This window comes from Pollicipes pollicipes, unplaced genomic scaffold, assembly GCF_011947565.3.
Source record: "Pollicipes pollicipes isolate AB1234 unplaced genomic scaffold, Ppol_2.1 Scaffold_6686;HRSCAF=7923_pilon_pilon_pilon, whole genome shotgun sequence".
In the NCBI taxonomy this organism is placed as follows: domain Eukaryota; kingdom Metazoa; phylum Arthropoda; class Thecostraca; order Pollicipedomorpha; family Pollicipedidae; genus Pollicipes; species Pollicipes pollicipes.
The window spans coordinates 25,963,422-25,990,507 of NW_023596921.1; the positions used below are offsets into that span (position 1 = coordinate 25,963,422).

The 27,086-nt window shown below is 51.7% G+C and overlaps 2 protein-coding genes across 2 annotated transcripts; both read left to right on the plus strand.

Annotated features, from left to right (window-relative positions):
• The first annotated feature begins 246 nt into the window (after positions 1–246).
• Positions 247–1,500, plus strand: LOC119108112 (ranBP-type and C3HC4-type zinc finger-containing protein 1-like). Its single transcript, XM_037231690.1, has one exon. The coding sequence runs from the start codon at positions 247–249 to the stop codon at positions 1,498–1,500; it is 1,254 nt and encodes a 417-aa protein (XP_037087585.1).
• Positions 1,501–10,326: 8,826 nt separating this feature from the next.
• Positions 10,327–16,358, plus strand: LOC119107707 (transmembrane protein 185B). The gene is made up of 7 exons (XM_037231246.1): positions 10,327–10,464; positions 12,174–12,219; positions 12,963–13,139; positions 13,653–13,860; positions 14,282–14,542; positions 14,957–15,080; positions 15,419–16,358. The coding sequence occupies exons 2-7, from the start codon at positions 12,182–12,184 to the stop codon at positions 15,625–15,627; spliced, it is 1,017 nt and encodes a 338-aa protein (XP_037087141.1). The 5' UTR covers positions 10,327–10,464; positions 12,174–12,181; the 3' UTR covers positions 15,628–16,358.
• The last annotated feature ends 10,728 nt before the right edge of the window (positions 16,359–27,086 follow it).

Consider the following 27,086-nt stretch of genomic DNA (forward strand, 5'->3'; position numbering starts at 1 on the left):
GAGGGAAGCGGTTCGGAAGGGAATTCGGATGCTGGATCCGTCCCCAGAGGCTCTGGGGACGGATCCAGCATCTTGTTGGATCCCCCCCGCTTGTTGGACTCTCTGGTGGAAATGTCTGCAAGGTCAGGCTTGCTTTCGAACACTGATGTATTTGAATGTTGTATCTGTTTTACGGATGTGCCCCAAGGTAAAGGCGTTGTCTTACAGGAGTGTCTTCATTCCTTCTGTGTTGATTGTTTGACCGATATGGTCAAACACTGCGACGAGGTGGAAGTGAGGTGTCCGTATTCGAGCTTAGAATGTGCCTGCCATGGCAAGCTTCTGGATGGAGAAATCAGGGCTTTGGCCAGTGATGAGGTCTTGGCTCGCCGCGCTACGCTGTCTCTGCGGCATGCCGGGCTGGACCTGGCCACTGGGGAGATGTGGCCGAGTTTGGCGGAGACGGTCAAACGGCACCTGGTGCTCAACAGCGTGCGCTTCGACTGTCCCATCTGCTTCACAGCCGTGCCGCCAAACGCGGGGGTGGTGCTCAAGCAATGTCTGCACGCTTACTGTCGCTCGTGTCTGACCAGCGTGTTGGACAACAGTGACACGGAGCCGGTGCCCTGCCCGTGCACGAGTTCCGATTACGCGTGTGAGGGCTGGCTACTGCAGGAGGAGGTCCGGGAGCTGCTCGGCGCGGCGGGATTCGCGCGCTACCTGGACCGCGCGCTGGCGCAGTCCACCAAGCGCCGCTCGGACCGACAGATGTGGCCGAAGCTGCAGGCTGCGGGCCAGCAGGACTTGGCTCCCAACGCCGACGCCTTCGACTGCTCCATCTGCTTTTGCGAGGTGCCGCCGGACGCCGGCGTCGTGCTCAAGGAGTGCCTGCACAGTTTCTGTCGTGAGTGCCTGGCTGACCTGGTCAAGCACTGCGAGGCGCCCGAAGTGAAATGCCCGTTCGTCAGTGCCGAGTACAGCTGCCAGAGTACGCTGACCGAGAAGGAGATCCGGGCGCTGGTCAGCGCGGACGTGTATGAGCGGCACCTGGCGCGCTCGCTGAACCAGGCGGAGGGCAACACGGCCAACTCCTTCCACTGCCGGACGCCCAGCTGCGCCGGCTGGTGCGAGCTGGAAGACACCGTCAACGCCTTTTGCTGTCCCGTCTGTTCGTGCGTCAATTGCATCACGTGCCGTGCGATCCACGAGGGCTCCGACTGCCGCCAGTATCAGGCTCGTCTGGCCGAGGACGCGCTACACAACGAGGAGGCGCGCAAGACGCAGGAGTACCTGAAGCAGATGGTGGCACGCCGCGAGGCCATTCACTGCCCAGTATGCGCTGTCATCCTGATGAAGAAGGACGGCTGCGATTGGGTCGTGTGCTCGGCCTGCCGCAACGAGGTCTGCTGGGTGACGGGCAAGGCGCGCTGGGGCCGGCGCGGCCGCGGTGACATCTCGGGCGGCTGTCGGTGCCGCGTCGGTGGCAAGCTGTGTCACCCCAACTGTAATAACTGTCACTGAGCGTGGCCGGCGCACTCGCTCCGCTTGCAGTGCTAGCGCTGCGGTTCGCGCGGATTGAGGCGACGCTCACCACACAGGCGTCGCCCTTCTCGGTGATTCCAATACTGTGGCCGGGACGTAGTTGTCGTCTCTTCTCGGCTGGGACCGACTGTGGATACTCGCTTGCCATGTTCAGATCAGTGCCTATTGTGATTACGTGGTAGGATGCTGTGAAATATTGGGGCTGTTGCTGGAGGTGGGTGTGATGCGGGGACTTCATCAATGTTCGCATTGTGCCGGCGTCTCAACGTGATATGCATGTAGTTTTTGTGGAAGCGGGTGATTCGTACAAGGAGGTTGTGCAGGTGAAGTAACCTTGATGCCAACGTAGTGATTAGCGAAATGGTCTCGGTGTCGACGCACCATTGGACACCCAACTCGGGGGCCAAGTGTTTGGTCATACGATCGGATCATCTGTCACTTATCAATCGGATCTCGGGTCAATCACTCATCACATTCACGCAGCCTTGACCACGGGCCAGTTTCCCTTATCGATCATTACCAGCGTGGCTGCGGACTGATGATCTGATCTGATGGCTGATGATCGCTTATCACATTCGCATAACCTTGACCAAGGGCCAGTCTCCATTATCGATCATTACCAGTGTGGCGGCGGACTGGTGCACCCTGTTATAAATGCACCCGTTACACGGCCGTGGCGTGCGAGCTTTTGGTATGTGCCTTATATGTGAACTAGATGCAGGGCTGCAAGTGATATTTGAGATAAAGGCTGACCATGCGAAGTTGTGCTTTCCGAGTAAAGGCATTTGCTAGCGGCACTGAGACTTATGCACACGTTTGCGTCTCTACGCGGTCACATTCAAGTGTTGCCAAATGTGGTGTTGCGACCAAAATAAACGTCTTTCCATTCTACGTGAGGTGTTTATTATGTGCCTTCTGCAGACATAGCGGGCCGCCTGTCATTTTCGTTTTGAAACTGGATCTGGGGTATGGAAGACTGGGTTTCTTCCAGTTTTGTCGGACCACTGGGGCCGGAAGACGCTGAGATGACGCAGGCAACGCTCGATTTGCAATAATGTCGAAGCTCGGCCTGTTCCACTAGAGAAAACTGACGACTGTCACACGTGATACGCGATAGGCAGTTACTTGGGTGTCTTGTTTGTCTACTGTTGACACGCTCTTTCCACCATCGAAATAGAAAGGTGGACATGTCTTGCATTATATGTTTGTAATAGGCGTTAATACCACACAAACGCTTGGTGAGCAAGCTCGCCAGGTATGTTCAAGTCCGAGAGCCTCGGCGACTCCAGGCGCTTGCATGCACCAAGTTTGGTTTGTTTTCAAAGTGCATCACAATCTTTAGCTGTGTTCCAAATGCAAAGTTTTCACGCATCCACAAATTTTTGGGTCACACCGCGTAAGCGCCACAGCAAAGCAAAACGTGATGCAAACACCAGCAAAGCCTGGCAGGGAATTTTACCCCACATATTTTTTATCCTTAGAAACTTGATCGATGAATTGCACCACTCCAAAATTTAGGAGTGAAAAATTCAAGTAATACCTTCTAAATGAAACCTAAAAGCTAAACATCATAATTTGAGCACATTTTCACCGACTTTTAGTCACGTTAGGTGATTTCAAAATATGACCAAACAGCTGTAAGCGCCTATATTTATTTCATTACTTCTGTTTTTCTTGGTCCCATACGAGTGTGATACAACTTCATTTTTCCTTCCTTTCCAACCGCCTTTGAAGACACTATCTATCGCTTGAAGTGTTCACCAATATCTCGGCAACATGTTCGAACTGCAAACTTCCATACATTTCATACATAACTTGGATTAATTCACCAATCGCCCCAACATGTTTGATATGCACCCAAGAGTGAACAATCCATAGGGAATGAAGGAAACAGTTTGAAGCACGGAACTTGTATGAAAATGTCACAGGCGGCCTCCGCATCCCTGGAAAACCCTTGCGACCTTTTTCCAACAAGAAAGGGAGCTCCCTTGCTCCCGCCCGGCCGTCGCTAGCTCACCCAATGGGACACTATATCAGGAGTGCGCTGTCAAGGGCACATATGTCCAAGATACATGTTGCGTTTTAACGAACTGTCGTTGGCGTCCAATGGGTGTTCCCCAGCTCCATCATATGCACCCGAACGGAGCCGCTATGTGCGAAACAGTTTTTGTAATTGACGGTCATATTTTTGCAAACCCCCAATCCAATCACCTTGTGGCGCGGGCAGTGGGCACAGGGGCCACGTGCCCTCCCTAAGATTCCGAGGGGCCCAAAGGGCCCCTCGGAACCTGGGATCAAGGGCCCGAAAAGCCAGCCGGAGGTCCCATTCAGGGGCCCTGGCCCGCAGGGCGCCGTGCACTCCAATGTCAGCCAGAGGGCCCTGCGCGATGATCAGGAGCCCACTGAGTGGATAAGAGCCTGTATTTCGGTCAGACACCACCAGTAACGCACAGTCGGCTCCATGGTGACATGGACATAAGGGCCCATTTCCTGAGCCGGAACAAGCCGGAGCCAACGATTTGCATTGCTCAGGGCCCCAAAGCGCCTAACAGGGGTCCTGAGTTGTCAAGGGACCCCGATTCGGCCAAGGACAGCGTTCGAGGGGGTCCGAAGAGCCCAGGGGGCCCACGGATTCGACGATCAAGGGCCCAAGTGGAGGGTCCAAGGGTATAAAGGGCTGATCGGAGTCGGACTGCGCAACGACATATCTTTCTGCGAAATTGCATGGGTATCGCATTGCAGTCAAGAGGGTCGGGGAAAGGATGTCGGTCAAGTTAGCCTTATATTCATAGTCGAATTTAATGTCGAGTTCAGATTTCCAAAATGAGTCTCATTAAATCAAACGCGATGAGTTATTCACGAATCTGCAGTTCCCTGTTCTGTAAGCAGTAGCGCAGGCGGGGAGAGGGCACAGGGGGCATGTGCCCCCCCCCCCCCCCCTCCTTCCTTAGGTTCCGAGGGCTGACTGGCCCGTCGAGACCTACAATTAAGGGCCGAAGAGCCCGAAAATCCAGCCAGAGGTCTAATTCAGGAGCCCTGGTCCGCAGGGCCGGGCACTCGAATGTCAACCAGAGGGCCATGCGCGTTGGTCAGGGGCCCCTGAGCTGAAAAAGGCCTGTGTTTCGGCCAGACACGAACAGTAACGCACAGTCGGCTCCGTGGCGGCATGGGTCCAAGGGCCCATTTCCCAAGCAGGGACAGAGCCGGAGCCGGTGATTTATATTTCTCGGGGCCCCACAGGGTCTAATAGGGACCCTGTGCTGTCAAAGTGCGCCGAGTCGACCAGAGGTAGTGTTCGAGGAGGCCGGAAGAACTTAGAGGGCCCACCCGGTCCGACGATCAAGGACCCGGTGGAGAGTCTAAGGGCAGGAAGAGCTGGTCGGAGTCTTATTCAGGGGCCCAGAGCTGCGGAGACAGATCCTCAAATAATGGTCAGAGGACCCTTTGCGCCGATCGGGGACTCCCTGAGTCGATACGGGGCTATACGTCAGTCAGGTACCACCGCACCGCACAATCGGCTCTGTGTCGGCATGGAACTGAGGACCCACGTCCCAATCAGCCATAAAGCCTTGGCCAGTGATTTACACTGGTCGGGGCCCTTGCATCTGTCAGGGGCCCACAACACCTAACAGAGGACCCTGTGCTCGCAAAGGAAGTGTTTGATGAGGCGCGAAGAGGGACCGGGCCGGCCCACCGGAACCGACGATCAAAGGCCCGGTTGGAGGACAAAGGAGCCCACAGAACTGACAGTAGGTCACATAAGGAGTCGCGGTCCCTAGGGTTGCGCCTACAATTTCAGCCAGAGGTTCTCTTGCATCGTTTTAGGAACCCCTGAGACAATGAGGGTGTCTAAGTTAGCCAGAGACCACGAACACCGAACAGTTGGCTGATTTGAAGGTCCCGCGTGAGGGAGCGGATCACTAATGTATGATGTATCCCTCTAAAGGTCGTCGGATCGTCCAGGGGATGCCGCCCCGTGTCGCCTGAATCACTTGAGGCCTACTACCCAAGCAGAAACGAGGCTGGGGTCCGCCATTTGCAATGTTCGGGATCCCTGGCACAACGAGGGGCTCCTGTGTCGGTTAGAAACCACACTGGTACCTAACTGGGCTCTTTTGGCGGCAAGCGGCCCCGAGTCGGGGCAGTGTTTGAGGGGGCACGAAGAGGGGCCGAAGGGTCTCCCGAGGCCAAAGATTAAAGGCCTGAAGGGTTCAAAGGGATGCTGTAGGTTACATTTAGGACCCCCGCCTATGCGGCAGTGATCTCAAATGTCAGTTGAATATTTTTTACCCAGATAGGGACCCCTGAGACAGAGCGTTCCTCTATTTCGAACAGAGATCACGAACAACAAGCAGTCGGCTCCGTGTTAGTGGGAGCTCTGGGGCCCAATTCCCAAGCAGGAACGAGGCCGGGCCCGCAGTCCACATTGGTCGGGCTCCTGTACCATTCAGGGACCCACAGTACCTACAAGGGCATTACGTGTCAACAAGGAACCTCGATTCGTTCAGGGGAAGATTTGCTCAACAGGGACGGGGACAGGAGCCCGAATGACAGAGGGTCTCTTGCGTTGGTCGGAGCCCTCTGACAACTGAAGGGAACGTACAAATTTATGAAGGGTGCTCACAAAAAGGGAATAAAGGAGTCCTGTGCCAGTTAGAACCCCCGTTCCAAACGCTGGGTCATCCGAACCTTATCCAGCCTGGGCCCGTTAAGCGCAACTGGAGTCTATGTGTGAATTATTTGACCACCTGCAGCGAGCAGGGATGTTGTTGCGTTAATGACGGTTCATGTGTCGATCCGGGGTCAACTGCGCGGGTCAGAATGCCTCCCGTGTGAGGACTAAGATATGATGTATCCCTCTTAAGGTTGTCGGATCGGCCAGGGGATGCCGCCCCTTGTCGCCAGAATGATGGCTGGAAAACGCACCGCGATGAGACAGAATAGCCCTTTGGCGTTGACCGGGAACAGCGATGAGTCCCGTTGTGTCGTGCTCAAGAGGGCCCCTTTACCAGAAATAAGGGGCCTTATTGGTGTTGAATGGAATGGATCAGAATGAGTTTAAAACGCACAAGACCATTCCATGTTTCCCTGAGAACGTTCATTATTTTGCAGAACTGACTGGTGAAACAAATACCATCAAACGATTTGAGTCTACTCGCCGGTTGTCGATAGTGTAGTGGTTAATGCGCCTGCGTTAACCACTGTGTATCTGGGAAGCCACAGGTGTGGAGATTGATTCCACAGAGTGCTCGCCCTTCCGGCTAGGGTGAGAGGCTGACGGCTCCACATAGTCCCAGCAGCTGAGTGCATCATAAAGCCCCAGTGATACGCCCGTTATCTCGGGGAGCAAGAATAGCGATGGGATGGGTCGCAGTTTTCGCAAAACCGAACGGCGTTGGCCACTGCAAGTGACGCCAGGGGCGGGTGCCGAGCGCGCAACAATGACCATTGTACATTAATGTTTCCGAAGGCCTTTCAAAATCAATTCGTGCGGTTCAAATATTACACTGGGCGAGTATCTTTTACAACTTTTAAGGCTGTCCTCTGGCCACATTAACGATTACAGTCATACGGAAAATGGATACTATATCTTACTCTTCCGATTCCACCACCAGATTTTAGCACTTCTTCGGGGTGCTGTAAAGACCAGTACGTTATTGTCATCAACCTAAGAACCGAACAGGTGAAATATACGCCCAGAATATCTCTAGAGGTACAATTCTGTGTCCAAAAGCGTTCAAAGGTGATTCTTTCAGATGCGTCACTATTTTGGTCCACTTGCCAATCACGGCCTAATATAAGCCGCAGGTCCAATACCGCGCGGCGCAGGGAGACTGCAACGCCTGGCATCAAGTTTTTTGTTGCTAAGATATGCGGGCGTGCATGCTCAAAACTACGTCAGTTAATTTGCAACACCAAAAAATTTTAACTGAATATTGAACATATTCAGACCAACATGCTTGGCCATGTTAATACAAGTTGCTGACCCATTTTGATCTTTAATGTACATTTGCGGAATCCTTGCTACTGTTCCTGTACAGCCCAGATGAAATTCTGACAAAACTTCTGAGTTATGTCGGTTCATAAGAGTCTACTGGACGATTGTAAAATGAAGAGCTCCGGCAAATAGTTCCATAGTCATTTTTACGCATGATCTTGTCGGTTTATTTACTGTAAACTTAAGACAGAATTGATCTTGCGGTAGTGCCCGGCTTATATTTCATATATTGCTCAATAATAAATGGCATATATCCGGCGATTCTTTTTGGTGGGGGGAGGCTTTTGATGTCAGGGGCCCTTTGTCAACCCTAGGCCAAGGCTCTGGCCAAGGCTCTGAGTGCGCCTCTACAATCGCCATCTATGAGTAATGGTCTGCCAGGGTGTGAGCTAAAAAAACAAAAACAAAACGGGTGTCATCGGCTGACAAGGCCGCCACGGTGCCAGGTGATGAGACCTACGGCAATGCTATGAAGGGCACACGGTTGCACTTCCCGCGCGTGATCACAGCATTTTTCTAAGGACACCTCACTGCCGGCTGGGGGCACATTCAGTAATGCACTGTCAGGGGGTCATGTGAACAAAATAGGTGATGGTCACCGACCACTTTCGTTCACAGCCAAGAGCACAGTGATATGTTGGGTCTGTTAACGCCACTCTTCTTACCTCCTCAAAGCTTCATCAAACTTATCTGTTCAGTCCCGTGGCTCAGCCCACCTCCCCTAAGCTCCTCAAACTCGCATCCAGCCTCCTCCATTCCCCTCCGAAATGAAATGTGGTTTTCAGATGAGTTTGGGGGAGGCTGTGGTAGACATTAGTAGCGTAGTTTTTTCAAGTATATTTTAGGCCCAGTTTGTTGTTACATAACAGAAGCAATGTACAAGTGTGTAAACTGCTGCTGGTAAATTTGATTTAATTCGTTTCTAAATATTTTTGTCCAGTCATTTGATTTTGCATGCTAACATGTTGATATCCATTATATGGGTTATCATAATCAGTCGTCTATTTTCATTTCCATTTATTTATTATGGGAATATTTCGTTTTATCTTTTTCTGCAATTCTTAACATATCTCTCCCAGTGACCCCACGCTTATTGTTATCCACCGCAAGTGCGGAAAACCCGTTTAAGTTGCGCGCAGATAGCTGATAACGCCAAAAAAGGATCCGGTGGCAGCAGGTTTTGTGCAGATTCAGCGGTTCCTCTGACCTCCCCAATCCCAACTTTTTGAGGAACATCGAAAACAGACCCTTCATGCATGCAGGAACACCCACCGCACTGAAAAAGAAGCGTTTGCAACTGACTGCCGTTACTCATAAAATCCACCCTAAACCTTGCCCACACGCATTGGTGATGTCCCATATGCTCGCCATCAGGCTCTCAGCCGGCCAGCCACATTCAGAAATTCCCTATCGGGCGGTCATATGATGACGAACCAGATAGACCTAGCCGCGCACGACAACAACTATTTGTAATCGACTGCCGTAACTCTGCAGCTACGCGATCCGGTCGGCCCGCCAGCGTTGAGTTACGGGCTGTAATGACGCCAATTCAAATAAATAAATTCTTTCAGAGGGCAAGCATGCTACGATCCTAGTTGAGAGCTATATACAAGCACTATCAAATGTTCACGTTTGCACACACTGCATTTGATTATAAGTATTCCTGAAAGTCTGCTGTATGCTCGCTACACGGTTGCCGGCGGCCAGCCGGCTGCATTGAGAGATGAAATGCCATGATGACATATAAAATGATGACATATGACAGATGATATTAACTGTTGTCGGTGGCAGCAGGTAGCCCTACATCAGTGTCTTAAATGAACCACTTGCCACACTCCGCCTGCGGTTATAAGTGCTTTTGAAAAGCTGATGTTGGTTCCCACCACGTTGCCGAACGGCCGGCCGCATTAAGTAATGCGCTGCCAAGGACTCATAGGCACTGCTCCATCGTTCCGCAGCAAATTTACGGAGGCAGAGGAAAACCCAACCAATTTCGGCTCTATAGCATGTACAGAAGTCCCCATATTATGCACGACAGTAAGCTTTTTGCAAATGAATGCGCCTTCTTTGCAGATGATTGATTAGCCGTCCCGCCACCATGCATGTGCGCTCTAAGGGTCAACGCTGCAGAATGGCTGCCTCCTGCCGACAGACATGACACGGTGCCACCACGTAGCCCTATAACAGTGTTTTGAAAACAGACGGTCGCCATCTCTACGCGTGATTAAAAACGTTTTTCAAATGCTGTCGCACGTTTCACAGCTTTTACCTCCATACATTTGTGTAATGCATTCGGCAGACTCTCTACAATTCGCGCAGTGCAGAACCGTGACACTCCTGTTGGCGGCCTCGTTGCCCAAATCTGGGACTCTGCGACAGAAATGAGAAATCACCGATGCGCCACATTAACGTCAATTAAAACGCAACCGATGACCCAAAGGACCAATAAAGCGGCAATTTAGATGCAGACCGCGGACTGATATTTTGGGGCCTGGCCTACACGACCAGATATGGGCCCCCAGGTTCCTAATATCGCCTACATCCAGCCATTCGAGCGCTTTGGGCCATTGATCTCGGGATCTAAAGGGAAACGTACCCCCTGTGCCACTACAGCCCTGATTCCGACTCCGGATCTCAACAAATCCGCGTTCAGACGCGCACTGTTATCGACGGCTCATTCCATACCGTGAAGTGTTTTATTAGATCACGAAAAAACTTTCCCAATCCTACCAAATCGACAACATGCCTACAGTTCAAGCGCATAAGAGACAGTAAACCCTAATGCACTTTTGCTGTGTGGTCAGCGAGCGTATTTACGCTGATGTGTCATTAGATACGACATGGAAATGTGCTCTGGTTTTCGGGGGTTGCGGGTGCTTTAACCGTTGGTATGCCGAGCACAAATGCATGCATATGAAAAATAGTACATGAACTGTTTAAACAAGGTAAGAAATCATGAGCCTTGCCGTAAGGAGCTCTAGGCTCCTGGGTCTTGTATGCCAAATGCATTGTATTTGCATTGTATATATATATATATATATATATATATATATATATATATATATATATATATATATATATATTTATTGTATATGCATTGTACATCATTCATCATGTTTAAGGCGGGACGTATCATAAATAATCATAAATCAGGTAGATTCATGCTCCTACCTTCAAATTTTAATAATTATGATATCGAGCTCCCGAGCACCGCACACACGTGACAACCTCAACTCCCCCAGCCCAGCCTAAACTAACTTAGCCTAACCTAACCTAACCTGGCCTAAGCTAACCTAACCAAACCTAACCTAACCTAACCTAACCTAACCTAACCTAATCTAACCTAACCAAACCTGACCAAACCTAACCTAACCTAACTGACCCCCCCCCCCCCCATCAACCCAGTGTCCCATTGGCATCCACGTTCCAGGCCATATATACGCACCATATCAAAAAGTTTTGTTAAAATGTCACATTCTCTTTGCTTTTCATTCCTCACCCAAATATGTCATATTTGCCCCTCATTGTGACCAATCTGCAACCAATACAGAAGACTGCTTGGATACACAAGAAGCATATTTCATTGGAATCTTGTGACCTTGGCTGGGTACATTTTTATGTTTCTTGATGTGCATAATTTTGTGACTGCTTAGGAATGGCGCCGGGGCTGCAGTTGCTGTGTGTTTGCAGCACTCAGATGTTCACTATCATAGTTATTTAAGTTCCAAGGTAAGAGTTAAGATGGCCTGTTTTACAATTATTTATGATATGTTCTGCCTTAATAATGGCAGTTAATGTATAATGCTCTTTTTTATCATTATGTACCAATGTCTACCATGACCGGGTAGTCAAATGTCAATTGGTGGTTAACCAATAAAGTATGAGGTAAGGCCCAGTTGGAGCAATTGAAGCAACTATTGAAATGACATGACTGCTAGAAATACAACCAGAATTCTTGTTCATTAATTTCTCAAAGCAATATGAAGATAACAATCATATGATGTTTGGCTTATCAAGCTTTATGGTGCCACAGATGTCTTCCTTTCAGGAGTCTTTAGGCGTAACTTAATAATTTTGGTACAGTTGATGGTGATGGCAGCATTTCCAGGTTTTCTTTTATTCAATTGTTTTTTTATCAAGTTGTTTACTAGGAAGTTGTAACAAGCAACTTGCATGATACAAGAAGACCTTGGTTTTCAATCTGCCTGGCTCCAGACCATAATATGGTATGGGCACTGATGCACTTAATCATGTATTTGATGATGATGTCTTTGCTACTAATTCCTCTTAAATGAAGGGAATTTACTAGTAAATGCATCAGGATATAAAATAATAAACCAGTGCAGTTATGGTGGGCATACCACAGCTTTACATGGGCTGGTGGTCTGTTTATTAAGTACAAGAACAGATGGAAGCAATGCTATGAAGCTATCTGGAATTCTACTTGCCGTAAAATATCCACCAAAGTGAACAGTTGGTAGGTATGCTAGTTGCTAGGTGATGCACAAAAAAACATGTTCCAAAAAGGGAACTGCAGTGTTAACCTATGGTTAACAAGCTAATATTGCACATGTCACATTGAAAAGAGTGAAGCATATTACCACAGTTTTTCCCAATGAAACTTAATGGTTATGTGTCCCAATCTTGTTTTCAGGCATAGAAATGGATGTCCACAGGTTTTTCCAGGATTTCAATCCATGGTAAGTGTGTGTTTTGTATTATTTCATCCAGATTCTGATAAACAATTGATAACTATTAGATATGTTGCAGCTTGTATAAGTATCCTGTAACTAACTTTCTAGGGTCATGCTGGAAAATTTTGACTTAAATTATGACTATGATACAGCTATCATGCAGACATAGGTGCCCAAATGTTGATCGTACTGGACGCTGGGGGCCCCCATAATGCTGGTGGCATCATAAGCTCATCATCAGAATCAGGGAGCTGACTGCACCCATTTTGGAGGTAAATTCCTTCTGCAACAAGGTCAGCAATGCCGTTGTAACTGGTGTAATGCAATCAGTGCACGCCATCATGTTCACATCTGTGCATCATCAGTATGGGTGGAAGAACTGCAAATTAATCTTTATCTCTTTATGCACTTTATCATCTAAATAATGCACAATACAGCTAAAAAATATGTTGCACTCTATTTATTTTGATTCCACTTCCCTTCATTTTGAACGACCCACTGTATAATTCTTTAACTCCTATGAAATTAGTTTTGTTGATTAATTTGTGGAAAAGGGTTTTGGGTTGCTGGTCAAGTGTGTAGATTTCCCAACTATGACAATTCAAGCACTGTAGAATACAATTTGTACAATGCATCTTGATTCATATCAAGCAGAATGCTGCACTGCATTGCCTGGAAAATGAGTTAGCCATCCCATCCAACTGCCATCAACTTTCACAACACCGGATGATGTTTCCACGCCCTGACAGCAAGTTCGTCGTGCACTGCTGCCTGCTGACGTTCACGGCGCTGCTGACGCTGCGCCTGGACGGCGAGCTGACGTGGAACTATTGGGCCGTGTTCAGTCCCATCTGGGTCTGGAAGGGCCTGGTGGTGCTGGGCGCGGCTGTGGGCATCGCCGTCTGGCTGCGCTACCCCCACTTCAGGTCCGTCCGCTGGTCTCAACCCTGATCTCTCGGCCCATGCAGCCAGTCGGGCGCGGCAGATGGCGGCAGGGCCTGCCGGTCATCTAACATCTAATTAGATGTGATTGTAAATACATGATTCATGTTATTTTAGTCGGTGTTAGCGGCGTTTTCCTGACATTTCAGATAATACTTGTGCATGCATTGTTTTTTACAGCGAAATGTTGATTGGAATGTCATTTAACCTAGTGTACATCCAATATACTGTAGAATGTCGTTTGTCATATGGAAAGTTGTGTGTATATGGTTCTGAATTTGGTCTCGCCTAAGATTTATGTCGCCTTCTGAGCGCGTTTGTCCTTGGCGGATTTTGTGCATGCAGTTGTAGAAGCAATCTGGTCAGCTGCTCTTCCGATATGACATCACGTCTACTGCTAACTGAAAACCGGCGAGAAATGGGAAGCCCGGGGCGTGCCGTGCCGCCGGCGGAGGGACGCTGTCCCTGGGGTGCTGACCAGCTTTGACTACCGACAGGATGGAGGGCGACGCGTACGTGCACTTCAAAGCCATGTTGATCAGTCTGGCGGTGCACCTGGTGCTCCTCATGTTCGAGCTGCTCGTCTGCGACCGGCTGGAGTCGGGCCGTCACATGTGGATCCTGGTGTTCGTGCCGCTCATCTTCATCTCCATCCTGAGCATCGTCGTCTGCGTGTGGGCGGTGAAACACGACCGTTCGTGCGAGGTGAGGGACGACCGCCGCTGGTTGAGAGCTGCAGAACACCTTCCGGTCAGAGCACCTGTCGACTTGGTTGTTGGCTCACGTTGACTTAGGATGCTGCTCGTCGTGGCTACGTTGTACTGGGCAATATATATATATATATATATATATATATATATATATATATATATATATTACAGTAGTTGTCTAAGTACGTACAAACGTGCATACTGATCATCATTCTAGCAGTCTTCTAATAACCTTTGTTTTATGTCAGATTGCCAGCCGTTTGGCAGCCATTAACATGACCCTACCAGCGACCGACACGAGGTCACCGCTGTGGGCCGTGTTCGGCTCACCGTGTCTCCCACAGTGTTAGAGAGAGACGAGCCCTGCGTGCACCCCGAGAGCCGCCCGTCCTGACCCGCCACCTCGCGCCCGCCAGCTGGAGCTAGTGTGCTCAGTCAACATACTGCAGTTCATTTTCCTGGCGCTGCGACTGGACGGCTTCGTGCACTGGTCCTGGGAGGTGGTATTCGTGCCGCTCTGGATCGTGCTCTGCCTCTCGGTGGTCGGCCTGCTGTACGCCATCATCTTCGCCGGCATCCTGCTGCGCACGCCGAACGCCAGCGCCGAGCAGCGGCGGACGTCGGCGCACACGGCGCTCGGCTACAGCTTCCTCATCCTGCCCATACTCGGCTTCCTGGTGAGCGGCCGGGATGATGGTGGTGGTTAGAGACTTAGGACGCTCCGGTGTCGGAGGTCATCTCGCGTCCATGGAGGCGTGCGTGCAAGTCGTCATGCAAATCGTGCAAAACTTATTTTCCTCTCCGTCGTGGTCTCTTCACAGAGTTAAACGTTGTAGACTATTTATAAATATTGTAGACTATTTAGCAGTTCTTTGATTTGCTGGCGGTTCCGTTTTCAACATTCGTACAGGTAGCTACCATTGCTGAGTTTTGACAGAGAGTATACATGCTGAAGTAGCCCTAGACCGACATTCCGCACCAAACTGCTCAAAGTTGTGGAAGTTTTGATGGTATTCGGGATACTTTCAGCCTGGTTGCACCGCAATTGGTTTTTTCAGGATGTGTTTTATTTAATTATGTATATATTCCAGGTGCTGTTGGCGAACAAGCTGGATGATCTAAGTAACTTAAGCTACTTTGCCACCGTCTCACCACTTTTCATCACGTTCTTCACGCTGATGTTGATGTCCTTCAGTTCTAAGCCAAACAATCATTGTGAGTATCACCATACAGTTGTTCTTTCTTCCCTCAGAGCTTTCATTCATGAGCTGCTACCAATTTGTAATTGCTATTAAATGAACAGCCTCCACATTAATGCAACGTGGATCGCGAGCCGCGTTCTGTCAACGTCGGAGCAGTTTAAATCGCTGCTTATCCCATGGCCAAGCTGAAGCACAGTCAACATGATACTTTGACGCAGTACCTCGTCCAGTTTGATATGATGTACCCAGGACATCCAGGGCTGCTTCATCACCGGACAAAATCCTCCCAGCGGCCCTCCCGCCTGTCCCTTGCGCGTGCTGCGCCGCTGACAGCGTCCCGCCGGCCCGCAGGGTGGTTCGGACTGCGGCGCGACTTCTGCACGTTTCTGTTCGACGTCTGTCCGTGCCTGCGCGAGTACTGCAACATCTCGTACCACGCGCCCGAGCGGCGCACCTCGTCGCCAGCCGCCGAGCGGACGCCTGCCGCGCCGGCCGCGCCGGCCGCCAAGAAGAAGGAGAAGCCAGTGGCGCCGGCCATGGTCATCGACATGCCCGACTGAGGGACGGCGCGGCGGCGAACGGGGAGGACGCTGGCCGGGCGGCGGCGGCGGCGCCTGCTCGGGTGACGGCCGCCGCAGGCTGCGTTCGCGCGCGCAGGAGTGTGACAGACGTCCGCTGGACTACCGTGGCGGTGCGTGCGGTGGTGCTCTGGCCGGCCTGTGGTGCAGCCGGCACTTGGCCTCAGTGTTTGACGTTGTGATTTGTAGTGTCGTGGGAACGACCCGATGTGTTGCCTCGTGCATGTGGAAGTGTAAACCACCGAGCTGTCAGGTTGCGCTCGGATTTGTTGGCATTATTGTTACTTTGAGTCTGATTCTGGTGCTTTAATCGTAGATGGCCTGCCCCGTCGAAAAGACCGCCGTGGGGTGCTTGAGTGACATTGTTTTTGTAGAACAAAGCCGTATTTAGTGTGGGTTGACGTTAGTGTGGACTGTCGCCTGCGATGACTAGCCTTTGTGAGATTTACTCCCTATTTGTACCCTGTTATGCTATGGTTGTTACGACAATGACGCAACCGCTAATCTCGGGCAGGTGCTGCCCTCTTTACATGGTGGATGCAACTACAACGGCACAGATGTTCAAGTCTGGTGCGATTGCTAGACTCGAGGAGCTCGTTTACTTGCATGGTTTGTCATGAGATATGTATGCCTGTCCAACCTCAGGAAGACAGGTCTTCAAATGTGCATCATCATGCCAGCGATTGACCTGATCGGCCTCATCACTGGACCTTCCGGGGGAAGCTGAAGTTCACTCGAATGCCGCTATGTGACGGCTTGAAAGACTCTGCCACCGGGGTGGGGGGGGGGGGGGGGGGGGGGGGGGGGGGGGGGGGGTGGTCCGACTCGCCGGTGAATGTTACGGGTGTGCTGCGACTGGCGGCGCGCCGCGGCTCGCGGCGACGCTACCGAAGCCGTTAGTATGTGACGGATGTGGCCTCTGGACAGGATTGTGACGTCATATGCGCGTACCGACGATCATATTCATCTCTGTGTTGCCATACTTTGTAGACGCGATGTGTCGAACGATCGATCGACGGACGCTGTGCGCGTGGTCTGTCTGGCGCCTTAGCCGGCGCGCGGCCGGTGTGTTTTACAGTGGTGATGTTTGAAATACACGTCATGACGTATTGCTTTGCGCCAACGCAGGTTACCTGTCCCGCCGGTTCGCCAACGCAAGTTACCTATCCCAGGTTACCTATCCCAGGATACCTATCCCAGGTTACCTATCCCGCTGGTTCGCCAACGCAGGTTACCTATCCCAGGTTACCTATCCCAGATTACTGATCCGCTGGTTTGCGACGGCGATTTACACCATCGAGGCCGGTGTGAGCACGAGTGATGAGTCAGCGCAGCGTCAGGAGCACCATTTGAGGTTGACAGCTTTTCCCTTCCCACTGCCGCGGAATTTACCAAAACACTAGGAACTGGACTCGCCATGGACAAGTTCTTCATTTCGCGCTTTAAATCTACCGCGCTACATTTCCGTGCGAGGGCAATCTGCTAGACTGGCACAGATTGGGTTAACGAGACTTATACTGTGAGGTGCGTTACAATCACGTGCCAACGGACAGCGCATTTCTGTCTAGATTGTCCTTAATAAACGCATCCTTGTGCCCTCGTTTTCTCTCTTGTGTGATTCCAATGTGGAAGAGATCTGGCAACCTTTCTAGTAGATGTGCGCAAGAAATCTACTGTAATACAGGCTCACATCGTCACACATTATTCTTCATTCCAGCGCATCATGGACTTACCGTCATCAACAGAATTTCTGGTGATTCAGGCCACACAGTTCTTACCCTGCAATGTGAGAAGCTCAATACTGATACTTGCAAGCATCTGGGATGTCATATATCCGCTCCAGTTATCGATCCCTCATACTGCCTCTTTGACCACTGTCGTTCTGGCGACACATCTGAGAGCCTAGGAAATGTCTAGTACGACCCATAGACCAAAGGGTCTGTGGGGAAAGGCCAGCCATAGACAGTTCCTGTCAGTGGCTGGCCTTTCAGGGCGTGATCCTGACCTCCGTTATATCCTAACAAGAACTGCATCCCTGTGCACTGGTGTACATCTAATCTGGGCTCCAATGACGCCGCTATAGAGGTCAGGCACGTGTACTGGGGCCGTCTGAGAGCGTGACAGGTGTGCGCGCTGGGGCCGTTTGCAGACGTGTCTGGTGGTGTACTGGGGTCGTCTGCCGACGTGTCAGGTGGCGTACTGGTGCCGTATGAGGCCGTGTCAGGCGGTGCACTGCGGCCGTATGTAGACGTGTCAGGTGGTGTACTGGGGCCGTATGAGGCCGTGTCAGGTGGTGCACTTTGGCCGTATGTAGACGTGTCGGGTGGTGTGCTGGGGCCGTATGAGGCCGTGTCAGGTGGTTCACTGAAGTCGTCTGCCGACGTGTCAGGTGGCGTACTGGTGTCGTATGAGGCCGTGTCAGGCGGTGCACTGCGGCCGTATGTAGACGTGTCAGGTGGTGTGCTGGGGCCATATGGGGCCGTGTCAGGTGGTGCACTGCGGCCGTATGTAGACGTGTCATGTGGTGCACTGGGGCCGTATGAGGCCGTGCCTGGTGTGTGTACTGCGGCCGTCGGCAGAGGTGTCTAGCGCGTGCGCTGGGGCTGTCTGAGGCCGTGCCGGGTGGTGTACCGAGGCCGGCGTTATTTCAACTCTACAGCGGCCGTGAAGCGGTGGGTCTCGTTGCGTTTGACTATTATGACAGCCCAGTTCACGGGTAATTAGCAGCTGCGGTCGGTCCACTGGGGCGTGAAGGCTGTGGCCCGTCCTGCGATCCTCGGCTACGAAACCATGCCCGACGCGCACTCCGGCCTAGCTACTGCCGTTATAGGAACGGGTCCAGCAGGTAGGACTAAGCAATACTGGTGTAGTACAGCTACTCATGCATCCGTTGGGCCTCAGCAGACAGAACAACACGCCAGGACAGTGTGACAACGGCCTCAACCGTTCCGCAGCTTCCAGTAGACTTTGCCACTATGCCACTGTTTTTACCGAAGCAGAGCCGTGGTTTCCTCCGTTTTGGAAGCCTACGGCCAGCCATAGTTCTGTCAGAAGATTCACCGTTTTGTAATGTGCACTGCCCGGTACGCGACCGAGTGGTGATGACATTGACACTGTGGTGATGAGGCCCGACGCTCTACGCAGCTTCACCGGTAAAGGGGCTGCTCAGGCTCACGAGCCGTGACACATATCAATCAGCCGTGTTGGGCTGAAATGTGAGCAGAGCCTACAATCTACCCACACTTACTGCTTTCATCTTGAAAATCATATGCAGTTATCTCAAAAATATTTCACTGCGTCGGGCACGAAAATAAACAATACAGATTGAATTTGGCATCCATTACACGCGTGTAGTAACACGAACGCAACGCTACTGGCACGCTCGCACTAAGTTCTACAACTCGTTTCAGGCTCAAAGGTAGCCCCCAGAATTCAGTGGCAAAATGTCGACGGCATGCTCTCAGACGATCATTGGAATTGTGAAGCGCGATGTTCACGGCTCGGACAGCGTGGCCTTCTTTTCGCACTGTACAGCCTTCGGGGTGAAATGGCTATTCCCACACACGGGATCGCATTGACAGACACGCTCCGTTCCGATAGGTCGTCAGAGCGGCCACAACATTCAGAACCATGAAGTCATCTTATGCTCTGCTAGTGGCCTTAGATCAGTCAATGCTATCCAGTCCAAAATTCACTCTAATCACGCACTCCAGGGCCATTCCGCTCTGGTTAGGCGGCACTCGGCTGACCGTCAAGGTCGGACGTGCCTCCGGCCGGCGGGCCCTGGAGTTGCCGGCGCGGTCAGGCCCTGGGCAGCGCTCCGCCGCCGGTGGCTGCCGACGGACCCTGGAGTTACCGGCGTGGTCAGGCCCTGGGCAGCACTCCGCCGCCGGTGGCTGCCGACGGACCCTGGAGTTACCGGCGCGGTCAGGCCCTGGGCAGCGCTCCGCCGCCGGTGGCTGCCGACGGACCCTGGAGTTACCGGCGTGGTCAGGCCCCGGGGCAGCGCTCCGCCGCCGGTGGCTGCCGACGGGCCCAGGAGTTACCGGCGTGGTCAGGCCCTGGGCAGCGTCGGGCTGGCGGCTGGCGGTCAGCGTTGCGCAACCGTCGCCGTCCGGTTAGCATGCACCGAAGAGCAAGGCGGATGAGCGGGGCAAATAGACGGTTCCGTCTGGCGGTCCGCTCCAGGACAGGACGCTGGTGTTGACCGTGCCCGCTGCCAGGAGGAGGCCCCTGCGGGGGCACGTCACTACTTCGGCGTGGTGGGAGCCGCCGGCTGGCTGGCCGGCGTCTCTCGCTGGAGCTGATAGTCCTCCATTGGCGTCGAAGTGTCGAAATACCCGCAGGTGGTACAGACTGCTGGTCATACAACGCCTTCCACTGCATTTTTCATGATGTGTAATGTTTGTCAAATTCTCGTGGGAGGCCATTTACTGTGTCCACGTCAACTGACGTCAGCCTTGACCTTTGCGCCGTGCAAGCCGGAATCAGCAGTTGCGCGAGAGATGTCTCGTGCAACGTGCCTTGGGCCTCGTGCCCCATTTATCTCACCTCACCTCGCCACCTCTCTAAAACCCACTCCAACCGTCTCGTCCAATGGGAGCCGTTGAGCCCTTGCCCGGCCTGCCGCCAGCCCCCCGCAGCCAGTCGAGGACCTGAGAGGACCACCCCGGCCTATCGCCATCACACAGCAGCCAGTCGGGGACCTGAGAGGACCACTTTGAGCTGGGCCCGTACCAGCGACGCGTCTGGCTCTTCCAAGGGGTTGACCGAGGGCGGCGACGCGTCAGGAGAAAGTAAAAGCCGAGGAGTGGCCCACCCGAGTTCTGACCAAACGTCGGGCTGCTATGTGGTCTCACCGTGTCAGCGTCGAACGCGACACATGCCGCCATCCGTGTCCAGGAATGTCTGACCTTGCCCACGCGCCGTAATTCAGTGTTGACACCAGTGCGGCGTGAAGCATGACAGCGATTTGAGGAGTTTGATAGGGTTTGATGCGCTCAGACCTCGAGTTCCACCCGTGGTTGGAGAATGTGGTATGGCAAGTACGAGAGTTGTCATACGAACTAAAAAATTGGTTCGGCACAGACACACCAGCCTCTTGTGCTAAGCCAATGATGAAAGTTAACATTATTCATAAGCCATAAGGGACTTGTGGGTGAAAATCCTAACTAGGGAATGCGATATAGTTGGCTGGTGCATTTGGTGGTGGTGGGTGGTGGGTGCATAAGAATAATTGGTGGGTGCAATAACTGGGTGCATTTGACCGTAATTTTAGCACCACAACTCCAGGAAATCCTGATCGGAGGTCACCTAGCGAAAAGACAAGAAGAGCCGCAAGTCTTTTTTTAGTTACAGGTATAGAGATCTCCGTGCGTGACTCGTGTGTGCATCGTGCCTTGTCCCTAACCATTTTGGGATCTCTTAACAGCCATGGACCGATCCGACTGTGTCGTTCCCTTGACCATCTGGAGGATTGTGGGGTTTTCTCGAAGCCCGTCAATTCTGCCCCTGGAGCCCCCGACTGTCTCGAGGTAATCTGGCACATTCAGTTGTCCTACATGGCATCGGCGACCAAGGACGTAACACGTCCTGAAATCAGCGCAAAATCCCCGTTAAAAGGCTAAACCTCTTTACTCACATCACGGAGAATCATGAACCGACTTTCACGAAATGAAAGAAACTAGACGATGAAATGCTCAGCTCAAGAGAAATGCTGACACATAAAAGCATCATACGCACGGTACTTTCCAGTTGTTTGATTTCTTCAGTCTCATGATTCAGCATTCTCTTTCCATTTAAAGCGCATGTCTCTGCCAACCACGAGGTTGTGGGAGTTCGGGCAGGCTGCACGCGCGCATTTGGTAGATAGCGTAGACAACGCATTTCAAAAGCCGAGTGTTCAACAACGATGACGTTAGAAATACAGTCGAAATACACTTAATCACACCGGATAACAGCTAATCATCTGCTGTCTTCCATAATTTTATGACTTGTTTGTACAATAAGAAAATGAAACTTTTTAAACTCTGCTTCTAGCGTTTCAAGTTGTCCATTTGCTAAATTCATCGTTGGTGAATAAGACCATGAAGTTCCTTACAAACAGAAGTACGGCAGTGCCAGTTTTAGCAGTACAAGTGTGCTTGATTTTGAGCTTGCCTTGCGAAGCAAATGTAATGTTACTAAACTAAATTAATATGCCTGCATCTACGGAGGTCATCTTCCTACCTCCCACTATCTTTCTTAGTTTTTAACTATCATCTGCCAGATAGCTCACATGCGTAACCATTGGGCACAGAATAAGTAAACCATATAAGATCTTGTCAAATTCATTTTGTGATATAAATTGGCTGCAAAATCTGCAGTTCCGAACAGCAGCCTGGACAAATAAACCACTGAACTTTCCGCAGGCAGAGCCAATATATTTTTTTATTTTAGATGCAGAAGATGATAAGCAGCAGAACATTTTGAGACGCTTGACCGTCAGGTACAACCTCCAATTGAAATGCTGACAACTGAATATCTTCCCGTTGTGGGCACATCGCACAGAAATGGCCCCCAAACCCGTGAATTTGCTGTTACTACAATGTATCCAACAGACCCTGTTTTGCGGAAAAGCTAGCCATAACCTAAATTGCTACGGCTCATACCCTAACAACAATCTAAAGAATCAGAGCTCCTCGGTTTAAGACATTGACGACGTTAACGTCTATGTCGCGCTGATAACCTGCTTAAGTAGCAAGTGTAAACGCAGTTTTCATACGCTTTAAGTTTAGGTGGCACATTCTTTGTGGGTTAATCGAAATTGTTAACCCCGGACTCTAGATATTGAATACTGTGGGCGTTCGCCTTTCAAAGACGCTGAAGAAGCTGCATGTCAAAGATGTTAATGAAGCTGTTTGAGCATTACATCGGGATGGAACTGGGGAGGAGCGCGACGCAGCAGCGTCTGTTCTCGCTGCTCTTGGCCAGAAGCAGAGGGGCGCCCGGCGACGTTTTTTAGGACGCATGCACCGATCTACGTGAGTGTGACACGCTGGGGTCCCAGCGACTACCTGCAAAAGCGTGAACTAGACAGTGTGTTTGCCGTTCTCGGGAAATGAGACCGCCTTGGAATGAATGAACCGAACTGTATGTGGGGCCTGCTGGGGTCACTGCGTCCGCCTTAGGACGCGTCGGAGCTCTGTGTGGAGCCTGCTAAGGTCTCTGCGTCCGCCTTGGGACTTGTGGTCAGGGCTCTGTGTGGATCCTGATGAGGTCACTGCGTCCGCCTTGGGACGTGTGGTCAGGGCTCCGTGTAGAGCCTGCTAAGGTCACTGCGTCCGCCTTAGGACGTGTGGTCAGGGCTCTGTGTGGGGCATGCTGAGGTTACTGCGTCCGCCTTGGGACGTGTGGTCAGGGCTCTGTGTGGATCCTGTTGAGGTCACTGCGTCCGCCTTGGGACGTGTGGTCAGGGCTCTGTGTGGATCCTGATGAGGTCACTGCGTGCGCCTTGGGACGTGTGGTCAGGGCTCTGTGTGGATCCTGTTGAGGTCACTGCGTCCGCCTTGGGACGTGTGGTCAGGGCTCTGTGTGGATCCTGTTGAGGTCACTGCGTCCGCCTTGGGACGTGTGGTCAGGGCTCTGTGTGGATCCTGTTGAGGTCACTGCGTCCGCCTTGGGACGTGTGGTCAGGGCTCTGTGTGGATCCTGATGAGGTCACTGCGTCCGCCTTAGGACGTGTGGTCAGGACTCTATATGGAGCCTGCTGAAGTCACTGCGTGCGCCTTGGGACGTGTGGTCAGGGCTCTGTGTGGATCCTGTTGAGGTCACTGCGTCCGCCTTGGGACGTGTGGTCAGGGCTCTGTGTGGATCCTGTTGAGGTCACTGCGTCCGCCTTGGGACGTGTGGTCAGGGCTCTATGTAGAGCCTGCTAAGGTCACTGCGTCCGCCTTGGGGCGTGTGGTCAGGGCTCTGTGTGGAGCCTGCTAAGATCACTGCGTCCGCCTCAGGACGTGTGGTCAGGGCTCTGTGTGGGGCCTGCTGAGGTTACTGCGTCCGCCTTGGGACGTGTGGTCAGGGCTCTGTGTGGGGCCTGCTGAGGTTACTGCGTCCGCCTTGGGACGTGTGGTCAGGGCTCTGTGTGGGGCCTGCTGAGGTTACTGCGTCCGCCTTGGGACGTGTGGTCAGGACTCTATATGGAGCCTGGTGAAGTCACTGCGTGCGCCTTAGGACGTGTGGTCAGGGCTCTGTGTGGATCTTGTTGAGGTCACTGCGTGCGCCTTAGGACGTGTGGTCAGGGCTCTGTGTAGAACCTGCTAAGGTCACTGCGTCCGCCTTGGGAGGCATCAGGGTTCCGTGTAGAGTCTGCTAAGGTCACTGCGTCCGCCTTGGGACGTGTGGTCAGAGCTCTGTGTGGAGCCTGCTGAGGTCAAGGCGGCAGTCACCGTTCACATGAGACCTGCTCGGGAAGTAGCATGCCAACCGCCACGGGTCGCAGCTGGTGCATCACAAGCTGTCCGACCAAACTCAGCCGGGACCTTCATATCGACCGCCTGACATCCAAGCTGGCCCGGCTCACGGCCTGTTCGCATGTGTGTAGGGGCGACACAGAAACCTCTGACGGCCAGTGTAAGAAAAGGAAGCCTGGCTGCGTGAGCCTGACATGCTACATTGATACCAACGCTAACCGATCCCGGTTAGTGCGGACGATGCAGATTTGGTCCAGTTTCGCTAATCCACAACAAGCCTATTTTTGATGCCACAACACATTTTGTTGAGGTAAATAGAAGAAAGAATACCTTCGCGCGCCTAATTTGTCATACAAGATGACTGTAACCGACAGAAAGGCGAGTGTCCCGTTCGGAATGTTTCTCACCGCGCGCGTATACACGCAGTGCTGGCGGAGTGAGGGCTCCAGTGACGTCATGCTAAACTTGGGCGAATGAGACGCTAAAATCGCGCGGAGGCCCCACACCTGTTATACGACTTTTATACAACACCGCGTGTTAGGTGTTGGGACCTGAGAAACTAACTAACTGGGGTGTTGGTGATGTTAGAGCAATGTTTCCTTTGTCTGACATTCGCACTAAGCCGTTTTGAAACTTTTTCTAGATACAGGCCAATGCAATCTTCTGGCTTAACCACGTGTATTCGTTGCAGCACCAGACCACACTTTTTAAGTGCAAAATTGAAAAAAGTCTCGGATCACCACGCTGATAACTAAAGGGTATCCCAGTCGATGGAATAAAAATGATCAAGTCTTGAAAAGACCTTGCCCTTTTTCAACTGGGGATTGTCAGTCTAGTAAATACCAGAAGCCTGGAAGAGGTGACAAACGTGGACAACCGCCACCACCGCTGCTGCATTAGCGCCCGTCGCTGTGATCTAATAACAAACAAGGTCCCAGTAGAGAGCGATCAGCTACCTGCCATAAACAATTGACGTAAACAATCCATGGGCATGACATAGTCACCAAATATCCAGGGATAAACGAGCCTTAACGAACAGATCATGTAAAGATGGGCTAGGCTCACCCAACGATCCTACAGATGGGGAGAGCTCTATCCCTCGAAGCCACCAACAGCTACGGCACTGTCACACCAACTCGTCAAACGATTGTACACTCCCAGTCCCACAGTCTGCACAGATGTGCTTATGAATGCCCAGCCGAGGTGCGCACGTTCCACATAGCCGCGATTTGTAAACAACATCTGAATGGGTAGTATGCCGTCTGCTTCAACGTCGGAGAAACGCTGGTGTCTTCTACCGGCGGAGGGGGAGGGGAGGGGACGCCGTGACCGCTCGTCCGAGAGGAGCCCCCCCCCCCCCTCTGGTGCTGGCTGTCCGGGTGGCCTTGCGACTTCGGATGGTCACGAGGAGGCACACGAACACGGCCGACTTGAAAACTTCACACTCACTGCGCCCCAGATGCTGACGCAACGGCGGCGGGGTCGAGTCATTGCCAATTGTGCCAGGCGCGTCTGCTCCGGAATGTGGTCGAAGCATTTCTGCTGACGTGTATGAATAGGAATCGGCTGGTCGTCACGCTTTTATCAATCCGTCAGGAATAGTCATTAATGACTGCCGAAGGTGATTGCTTCGTTGTGTGAAATATCTCCATCGTTATACATGGAATATCGCCAGATCTATCAGAGGGGATGTCTTGCATGGCAGCCAGCAAAGACCTTCACGGATAAGATTTTCATGCACACATCCATCCTGTAACCGCATGGTCAGGCTCATACCCAACCACTTTCCGTGGGATCAAAGCCTTACTAGCCCGTTAACCACCCGTTTGACATCGCAATCCCAATTGACCCGTTAACCACCCGTTTGACATCGCAATCCCAAAAACTTTTTTACATGCAGCGCCAGCATAAGGAAACCTGCAACTTTAACGCACAAAGGCCCCCCTCCCGCCTTTGCCTGCTTATATCGCTTTTATTTCACAGCCCTTATGACAGGACATATCTGTACAAGCACTTATTCCAGGCAGAAGCTTAATCCGCACTCATACTGCGCCATTCCCTTACGCTTCGCACACACAGACGTATGATAATGTCTGATACACACGTTTTGTATCAAATGCGACACAATCACGTCAAAAATACACTGCCGCTTGATGTTATCTTTCGATTTCTTTTAAACCAGAGGCAGACCCAAACCCATTATTTTTAAGCATTATAAGATTTTTGGCCGCGAACAAGACTACTTCAAGTCATTTCCACACAATTTATATTAAACTTTTATCATTTCGCGCTTATGATTTATGTATAATGTCATTCTTCAATCACTGATCCAAACACTTGTAAGAACAGCAATTTTGTTTGAATCCTTTGCTGCTTTCTTCTTGTCGTGCCTCTCCAAACATTATTTCCCTTTACGTCCCGCGGACACTTAACGGCCCCACTGAGTCGTTGTCGGACCTGCCTACCATTAAGGGGGGGGGGGGGGCATAGCACTCTGAGGTGCAGCATTGCGGTCAGCCGCCCGGCCCGGGCACTCCGGCAGCGGGCGGAGCTAAAGCTGAGTAACCGAGGGTACACATGACAGTACGAAGCTGGGCAATAGTAGGCCGAACACTGGTGTGCGATGCGATCCTGCCACAGCTGTATTCCCCGTGTCAACGCATCTTCCGATCGCAGTGTTTTCCCTGTACAGCACATGCTTGGTCTTGCCTTCCTGTGACAGGATGACCAGGTAGACTTCTAACCCTGGAGCAGCCAAATTCAAATGGACCGTGGGAGATCACTGGCTCAAATACATCAAGACCCACCGCCTTCAGAGACTTGCCTTAGCTCTTGTCCGTAGTCACAGTATAGCTTTGCTTGCTAGGAACTGTATCCGCTTGAGCTCGAAGAGCATGCCAAATAGAATGGGCGTGATTGTTGGACTGAGGACGTTCGCCCCCCAGCGATGCCTGCCATGATGGACACCACTGCAGAGCATGCGGGTTGGTA

What these genes read in the sequence shown, in the direction of transcription:
- LOC119107707 (XM_037231246.1), top strand. Translation starts at nt 12,182, where the DNA reads ATGGATGTCCACAGGTTTTTCCAGGATTTCAATCCATG. An exon ending in TGCCCATACTCGGCTTCCTG is followed by an intron (nt 14,543 to 14,956) that starts GTGAGCGGCCGG and finishes TATATATTCCAG; the next exon opens with GTGCTGTTGGCGAACAAGCT. An exon ending in TTCTAAGCCAAACAATCATT is followed by an intron (nt 15,081 to 15,418) that starts GTGAGTATCACC and finishes GCCGGCCCGCAG; the next exon opens with GGTGGTTCGGACTGCGGCGC.
- LOC119108112 (XM_037231690.1), top strand. Translation starts at nt 247, where the DNA reads ATGGTCAAACACTGCGACGAGGTGGAAGTGAGGTGTCCGTATTCGAGC.